Raw genomic sequence first — 9434 nt, forward strand, 5'->3', positions numbered from 1 at the left:
ACTTTACATGTGTCCCATTAAGTAAATTTAGGAAATTTTTGAGAATATTCCTTTCTTTTCTTGCCAAGTTCCATTTCGCAAAGAACTCTAATCACCTAACCTTTCAAAAGTCTTGTCGCATAACCTTCCTCGCAGACTAACCAACCACTTCTCACGTAGACCACCTAAAACGTTTAAATGCATATAAAGTAAGTTTTCTTCTAACCCTAATTTCATTTAACTAGGGTAGATTTTGCATGTTAATCTCTAAAATGTTTAAATGCATAGAGTAATTTTTTATCTGAATTTCCGCTGTACATGTTATGCTTTCCATCATGATATAACCATGATAAATAAATTAATCCTTCACGGTTGTTCATCAGCTCGGCTGGGTCAAAATATCGTTCCCAAGACTACATCTTGCTCCTTAAGTCCCACTAAACCACTATTGAACAATTGGTTTAAGGTCCAACCTATAAACTGAATTCTTTTCGAGCTAATGAGAGGGTGGGGCCCCTTGTTCAAGAGACTTGGATTCAGTCCTTAAAGGAACAACTTATCTACCAACCCTAAAGCAGGTAGGAGTGAGTTCCGTTTTGCACCCTATGTCTCTAACTATCCACCCAATCTTATTCTTGAAATGGGAGTCTTATTGGACCAGCGTCGATTAGTAGCTCTCACCTATGTAGGTCTAAGGATAATTTCGTGTCAACAGAAATTCATAGTTAGCTTAGAATTAAAATTAAGTTACTTAGTTCATCATAGTTGAAATAGTCAGTTTTATATAGTGAATGGTGTTACTTAAAAGTGACTATTTCATGGTTTTAGTTTTTATGTAAACTCTTTACATATGATGCCCCCACTTCCATGTCTCTAAATGAACGAATCAGGATCACATTGTTTGTACTAACTACAAAAGCGGGCTACATCCATAGTGTTCCCAGAATAAGGCGCCAAACTTTATTAATAGATTATAGACCATTTGGGCTATATACTCGAACTTGATTCACGTTTATGTCTCTACATAAAGTTTAAGTCTACACCCGATGGCCTCGAGACCTTAGTTTATTGGATTCAAGATTATAGTATTCTACTTTCACTAATAAAGCCTCAATAACCAATTTATTCAATAGAATATAATTTTAAACTACAAACTACGAGTTTTAGGATATAAATTCCAACAATATTTGCAATATTGTCATTTTTATCAAGCTATATCATCTTTAAATATTATATCATCTTCAAATATCAACTACAATATGCATCGCTATGTCTGATTCGGTAGAACTAGTTAATTATAATGAAGATTTTGATTTCAATTTATGGTCTTTTACACTTCACATTGAGAAAGTTTTTTTTCACATTTAGGTCACTTTTGGTATAACCCTTTCGTTTTTTGTTTTCGAAAATTAAGTCTATTTCTTATTCATTTTTTTTTTACGATTGAGTGACATCTTTTTTAAGTGTACACAATGGTTAAATTCTTAGGAAAAATAAAAAAGTAAAAACAATTTTTTGAAAGCTACTTTCTTTTTTTTTTTACAAATTTTGACTTGGTTTTCTTAAACCTTGGAGGTGCAAGTGGTGTCTATGGACTTAAATTTAAAAAACAAAGTGGTTAGCAAACGAGACTTGTCTTTTGTGGTTGACTATCGGTATTGTTTACTCTTGTTTCCTTTAGACTCACCTTGGTTCCTTAGGGTTCACACAAGAGGAGATAGTTCATCCTCCAAATTTCGTACGTGGTTATCCAAAACCAATAATGTAATTTCTATTTTGGACAACATTTTGTTGTTCATTTTAAATATTTACTACTAATTTTTATGGTGTTTAATCTTTAAATGAGATAGTAAATTTGAAATGTTTTTCTTTTATCAAATTAAGTATAAACCAATTATGTATTTGTTTAGAAGATGTTAAACGTTTGCCCTAATAAATTATCACTAGATATTATATATATATATATATATATATATATATATATATATATAAAATCTGTAAATACCTCTCTGAGCTTGCAAACATATTAATCCAACACAAATCTTCAAGCTTATAATGCTCTTTCTACTTTCTCTATTATTATAATCCAAAATTATTGTATATGCATACACATGACTAATACTATATGTACATTGTTTTTCTATTGTATCCCAAAATTTCTTTTATGGTAATATTATGTTCAAGAGAAGCAATCTATGAGAAAATCATATTCTTCTTTCTTCCTTGAACTCTGATTTGAACATTATAATATAATTCATACACACACACAGAGAAATGTCACACTGGAACAGCCTCCCATGGCTTAGACAATGAGGTTGCTGGTGAGTTCATCTCTTGCTTTGCCCTCTGCCCATCCAAATGTAATAATAACAACAATTAGTGATGGTTCCAAAAACAATATTATTTAATTTCATTTGTTTCTTAATATACAATAGATTTTAAGGAAAATAAATATATTAACTGTGGGAGCCATGTAGGATATTTTGTTTGGTTGCTTATAAATTAACCACCTTTTTGGATATTATTAATCTATGAAGCATGACCACAATGTCGGAAGTGTTGTTTATTTTTACCCTACGTTTTCCTTTTTAGAAAAAATGTGAAAGAATTAAAATGGTAATTATTAAGTTTGTAGATGATGTTGATAATTAGTAACCTCGTTGGCGATAGTATTTTGCCAAGCTTTTTCCAATTCCTCAAAGACAATGTCAATTGTGGGTCTTCCTTTACTTGATTTTGCCACACAAAGAACAGCAACTTGTAAAATGGATTCAAAGTCTGCTTTATTTACGTTCCCTTTTAATTTTGGGTCTTCAAAATCACTCAACGCTCTTAACCCCATGTTTACATCCTTTGCCTGCAATCCATATATATCTCATATCATAAAATATAAAATATATCTAAACTAATTTCTTAATTTGATTGTGAACTATATTAGATGATAAAAGTTACAAAAAGGACATGAAAATGAGATTACAAACCTTTCTTGTTAATTGATCTCGTGCATCAAGATCCAAATCAATGACCTTTTGACCAGATAAGAGCTGAAGAGCCACAATGCCAAAACTATAAATATCACTTGCACAAGTGAGCTTAGCATTGCTCATGTATTCAGGATCCATATAGCCAATGGTTCCTCTAACATCTGTGAATACTTTTGTTTCATCCATACCCAACATTCTTGCCAACCCAAAATCTGATAGCTTCGGCTCCATTTTCTCAGTCAAAAGTATGTTGGTTAACTATCATAAATAACAAAATAATTATTAACAATTCAAGCTATTTGCTTTGCTTTCCATCGTATCCTCATTGAATTTTATGAAAAATAAACTTAATTGTTAGGAGTGCGTTTAAAATCCCATGTTACTTAGGAAAGAGGGTGATCATAAGTATTTAAGTGGCCGGGATAACCATCTCTATTGGTATGATACTTTTAGACGTGAGACCAAAAGCAAAACCAAGAGGGTGTATATCTAAACTAGACAATATCATGTCATTATAGAGATATGTCAAAGTTTAATTTCTTGCCTTATCAATTGATATCGAAACTGTTGTTCTAGACCCAACTTTCTGGGTGAAATCCTCAGATTATGAACAAAGAAATTTGGTGATCAGCCTTGTCCATGTTCTATTAGGTGATAAGAACAAGTGTGAAAGTAAAATCTAGAAATTGTCCATGTTGTTTGAAGGCTTCATTTTCATAAACTTGTTAAAAACAAAATAAAATTGTATTTAAACCGTAGAGCTTTGATTAGTAACAATTTGAGTCTGAAAATTTGATGTTAAAGATTTGCAGACCCACCTTTTCTATTTTGAAAATATGACAAAGAAAAAAAAAAAGTTTAACCCAAATAATACAACTTTATACATCTGATCTACTCTTGATATACCAAATGCACACATTTATATAATACATATACGTTAAAAATGACAAAAATAGTAAAGATTTTAATTTAATTTTAATTAAGTAAATATGTTCAATCACATTTGTATAAATAAAGCAATGTGACATGCTTTTAATAAGTTGATTTTTATCAACTTTAGAACCAAAAAACCACTAAACTATTTTTAGGAGGCGTTTGGAGCGTGGACTGTGAGTTATTATAGTACTAGGGTTATTATAGTTGAATTATAATATTTTGTGGTTGAGGTGAAGATTATTTTAACTTGAGTTATGAGTTATAATAGTATGTGTGTTTGTGGTTTATATTTTTACGATAAATAAATAAATAAATATATATATATATATATATATATATATATATATATATATATATATATATATATATATATATATATATATATATATTCCAATTCTTTAACAAAAGTTGGAACTCTTTTATAATAAATCCAAATATTTGGTATATCAAAGTTTGTATCATGTATATAGATTGGTATCAAATTTGTACCAAATGTATATCATAGACATATCAAGTGTATCAAAGTGGATATCGATAGTGTATCAAATATATATTAGTAGCATATTAAATATATCAAGGGTATCGTGTTAATTGAGCTTTGTCACTTTTGCAAAAGTAAATAAGTCAGCGTTATGAACCTAATTTTTAAACTTGTTTTGCTAAATATATACGATAAACACTAAATTTTTAAGTGTATAAACACATCTTCCTCTTGGAGGTTTCTCTAAACTAAACTATATATATTATACATCACTCTCTACTAGTTTATTCAAAATCAAAGCCAGTTTTGAAAAAAAAAAATAATAATTTCAACAACCAATTTAGTCACTAAATGTATGAAATCTAAATCGTTATCAAGGAGCTTAAATTTCAAATTTTAATTCGTTGATTCAATTTAGAAAAATAAATAAAGAAAGAAAGTAGCACGAGAGTAAGATGTTACCTTAATATCTCTATGGACAATGCAGCCATCTACACGTTGATGAAGATATCTCAATGCAAGTGCACAGTCTCTCAAAATCTGTACTCTTGATTTCCATGATAGTACTGTGTCTTTCCCTGTAAACATCCAAATCTTACTTTTAAAATTATAACCTACCTAAGGACTTAACTCTTATTTTTGAGTATACAAAAAATATCAATTTTACTCTTCAAACTTGGTATCACAAATCATTTTTACTTCCAATTCAAATTCTCTCAAATAGAGTAGGTAACTATTTCCTTTCTTGCTTTGATAGAACCTTTGCTTCGTTGAGCTTGGACTTTTACCTAGGTTTTTAGAAACCAAGAGAAAATTTGAAAAATAAAAGATCTAGCTTGTTCTTATTTTTGGAATTTTGCTAAGAATGTCCCTCTTCTAGATGAGATAAGACAATGAAAAAAATAGACGTAATTTTCAAAAACCAAAATTAAAAAATGAGATGGTTACCAAACAAACTCTAGCACATTTATTTATAAATTTAAACACAAAAAAGAAAATATAGTTTCTCAAGTCTCACAAACTTTAATTTAATATGATTAATATAATGCACAAAATCAATCTTCATATAAGGGAAACCATCGTAATTGGTAAAACTCATGAAAATATTTATAAACTATATATAGTCAAATTTTTAATTCTATTACTGAAAAATCTTTATAGACTTTTATTATTATCTATCATGTATTCTGTTCTGCACAAAAACTAATATAAGATTGTCACTCATGCCTATCATTGATAGAATTTAAACTTTTACTATATTTTATAAATATTTTGATGATTATGCTATATATAAAAGGGTAATTATTATGGGTAGCAATTTTTAAAAAAATAATTAAGTATAAAGCAATATCTTTTTTAAAAAAATGCAAATATATGAAAGTCTATTCTTCAATGATAGACTTCTACTACAAGAAAACGGGGATCTCCCGACATTGGCATAGATACCAAAAAGCCAACGGAAAAAGGTTTTCTGACATACGTAGTGCCATCGGGATGGAAGTTGGCAATACTGCATCGGGGGACCAATTCCCGATGCGCAAGTGATATGACGTCGGGACTTCATTTCTCCCGATGCTTCTATTGTCGAGGGATACAAGACGTTGGAGAAAAGGCACTATCGACGTCCCATTTGAACGTCGATACAAGGGCACTACCGACGTCTTGTTTAAACATCGGGAGAGAGGGTTTCCCGTTTAAATTTGCTGATAGACTCTTATGGTTTATTAGTGATAGACTAATATTTGCAACATGGTCTATCACTAATGAACTCCTCTCTTTGATAGACTTTGACAAATTTTTCTATATTTGCAATTTTTTTAGAATATGGCTATATACTTAATTATTTTAAATTTAATTGTTATATTTGCAACTATCCCTATATAACCGGCTCGAAACATAAATCTCTTTAAACTCAAATATTAATAGAAAAAAAAAGAGTATGTATAATTCTTCTTCTTTGAAATCTAAACAATGTCGTATCTGTCACTCTTGTGGAGATCAATTCATGACTATTTTATTGAAAACCAAATCTTAATAAATGTATAAAATGAGATAAAAAGAAAAAAAAAACTTTTGAAAAAATAGTATTTTCCAAGAGAGAGAGAAAACACAAATAATGGAAGAAAATAGGAGAGTAATACTTACTCAAGAGATGTTGAGCCAAGTTTCCTTGTTCACAATACTCATACACAAGATATTGTTCCCCATTCTCAATGCAGCACCCTAATAAGCACACCAAATTTTGATGCCGAACCCTAGACAGACCTTCAACTTCTCGAATGAATGAATCCGACGTGTTGCTCTGGAATATCTGCTTGATGGCTACTAGCTGCCCGCTCGGCAGTATTCCCTTGTACACTTGCCCTGCACTGCCCCGCCCTAGACTTGTCCTTTCGCTCCCGAAGTCAAGCGCTCTGTCGATCTCCTCCTTTGCAAACCGATACAGGCCCGACCATGTAGATGTGTCGTTTGAGGCAGATGATTTGGTCTTCTTCTTCTTCTTGCTGGCATGCTTTGCTAGAAGGACGATGAGTAGCAAAACCACCACCACCACTATGGCTGCCACTATGGCCTTCGCTACTGAATCTGTCAAATTTTAGAATGGTATAAAATTATTTGAAGGACTAGATCAATGATGTATCATGTTTTTCATGTCCATTATTTCTTGTTCTTAATACTTTTGTGTTCTTCATTAAGTCAGGATTTTATTTTTATAGTTTGATTGGTTTAATTTCAATTTAATTTCACAAACATAGTCCCTGAAAAATTTAACAAATCCTAAAGTCTATTTGTGAAGTTACATGGAACTAAATTCTAAATTCTAAAACTACAGAGGCTAACTCTCTACTTTATTCATACCATAGAGTCCAAAAATTCTGGAATTTAACCTAATAGACCTGTTTATTAATTTTTTAAAAAATTGAATTGAGTGTATAAGATAACACTATATGTCTTATTTTTAGCTCTATTTAATAAAAGTACAGGTGTATTAATTTTAAATTTTAATATAATGATCGATGATAAATGAACGAATTGGATTTTGTCATTCACTTGTCTTACATTTTAATTTGGTTAAACGTAAATTTGGGATTAATTCTATATTCAATCATTTGTAATTTTAAACAAATTTTCTCATTGATTAAATTTTAAAAAGATATTATAGGAGAAAATTTTCTTTTCAAAAAAATATATTTCGATGATATTAACAAAAAGTTTCATATTAATTTAATGGAAAGAAGAATCTAGCTATACAAAATAATAATGCATCTCCAATCATACCTTTGATTTTGAAGTAGCCAGAACCTGATGCTATTATAGCCAAAGAAAAAAGAAACGACATTAGAAGACTATGGTACAACAGCAGCAGTCATGTAATAATAAATTAAACTCTATCCGTGATAGACTTTGAAAAGTGGATGAAAAGTTTGTAATATTTACAAATTGTATTGCATATTATGTTATATGTTATTTGTAAATAGTGTACGACCTAATTTCTCCATTTGCAATAGTTGTTACTACACATCTTTTGGCCTCGTATTATACCTATGTCAATTTTTGAAACTGCCTTCTAAAGAATAAAACAGAATGAAGAACTTACTGAAAGCGTCCAAAGCCGGCAAGCATTGGAAGAAGGCATCAAAATCGGAGCGATCTCCAATTCTGGCAGCAGCAACAGCGACAATGGCAGCAAATCCACAAGCACCGTTCTCATTTTGATCATCACTCCCAACCCCAAACTCCTCCATCATTTCCCTTTTCACCTCTGACACCGCAGCCAAACACCGACCACAAACCCCATCAAACCCCATCGTTACGAACCCCGAGCAGTTCTCCACTGCCGCCTTGTACAACTTGTTCTGCACCAGTGTCGACAAGGACAGCATCGCTGAGCAGTGAGTGCCGCCAGTGTACATATTCTGGAGACCGCATTCCTCCAACGAGACAGAGGGCTGCTGGGAGAAGGGCCCTGTGCAGTTACCCCATTGCTGCTGTGAAAGAAATAAGGGTGTGTTGACGTTACCGTTGTGGAGGTTTAAGGCCAAAGCCTTGGCAGCGGCGTTGAGGGCGTTGCGACAGCAGCGGGTGGTATAGATGGCGTCCCATAGGGTTAGTCTGTCGTCATCGCTGCTTGTGCATTCGCCTGTTGGCTCGTACGGGAATGCTGTGAAGTTCAATATGCAGTTGCCTGTTTGATGCAAATAATAATCAACTCAATTTTCACTTGCATTTTGGAAAACACTTGGTGTTCATTGTGAGATCAGATTTTAGAGGTTGAACTGATTATTTGCTCAACTTGAAAATATATAAGAGTTCGGTTGGTTATGGTCTATTGACGGGGTTTTTCGACCTTGTTGGATTGGGTCTAAAGAAAACTCTCAACAGCAGGTTAATTCAACTCAACGTATCAATATCTAATTAATTACATATCTATATATATTATATGCATATTCAATATATATTTTTAATTTATTATATCGAGAAAAAAATAAATTAATTTAGCTTTTATGTTATTTGATCCCATTATTTGCAACTATATTAATGGAAATTTGAACTATATATGATGTAATTCTGAGTTTAAACATATATATTATTTGCAACTATTTTAACAGATATTGACAAAATAAGATTCCAAAATTTCAACCATAAATGATGTAATAGTTTAAGTGGAACGAAATTTAAGATTGTAATCGTAAGTTTTAGTAGAGATGTAGTATAATGCATGAAAAGTAAATATAACCAAATTTTGATCTAACTATAAAAATTTATAAAATAAAAATATCACTAGCATGAGTACATCATCGTTATTACTATCAATCTATTACTGATAAATTTTTTTATATTTCTTATATTTAAAAATATTGTTATAGCAAGAAGATTTAAATCTTGCTTTCCTCCATAAACTTTGTATTTCATTCTTTTTTTGTTCATAAACTTTTAAAAAGTATTTGTTTTAATTTTTAAACTAAAAAAAAAAAACTTATTTTGGTGTTTGTCTTGCTCTAATAGAATGATGAAGTGTCTTTCTATATTTAACTATTATGCCAAATAAGATA

At 31.0% G+C, this 9434-nt stretch overlaps 1 protein-coding gene across 1 annotated transcript; it reads right to left on the bottom strand.

The window, feature by feature from the left end:
* Positions 1-2256: 2256 nt before the first annotated feature.
* Positions 2257-8189, bottom strand: LOC103487474 (cysteine-rich receptor-like protein kinase 3). The gene is made up of 6 exons (XM_008445804.2): positions 7979-8189; positions 6526-6966; positions 4843-4958; positions 2961-3221; positions 2636-2836; positions 2257-2325 (listed from the first exon to the last, which is right to left on the bottom strand). The coding sequence occupies exons 1-6, from the start codon at positions 8187-8189 to the stop codon at positions 2257-2259; spliced, it is 1299 nt and encodes a 432-aa protein (XP_008444026.2).
* Between the last annotated feature and the right edge of the window lie 1245 nt (positions 8190-9434).

This window comes from Cucumis melo, chromosome 2 (genome assembly GCF_025177605.1).
Source record: "Cucumis melo cultivar AY chromosome 2, USDA_Cmelo_AY_1.0, whole genome shotgun sequence".
Lineage (NCBI taxonomy): Eukaryota > Viridiplantae > Streptophyta > Magnoliopsida > Cucurbitales > Cucurbitaceae > Cucumis > Cucumis melo.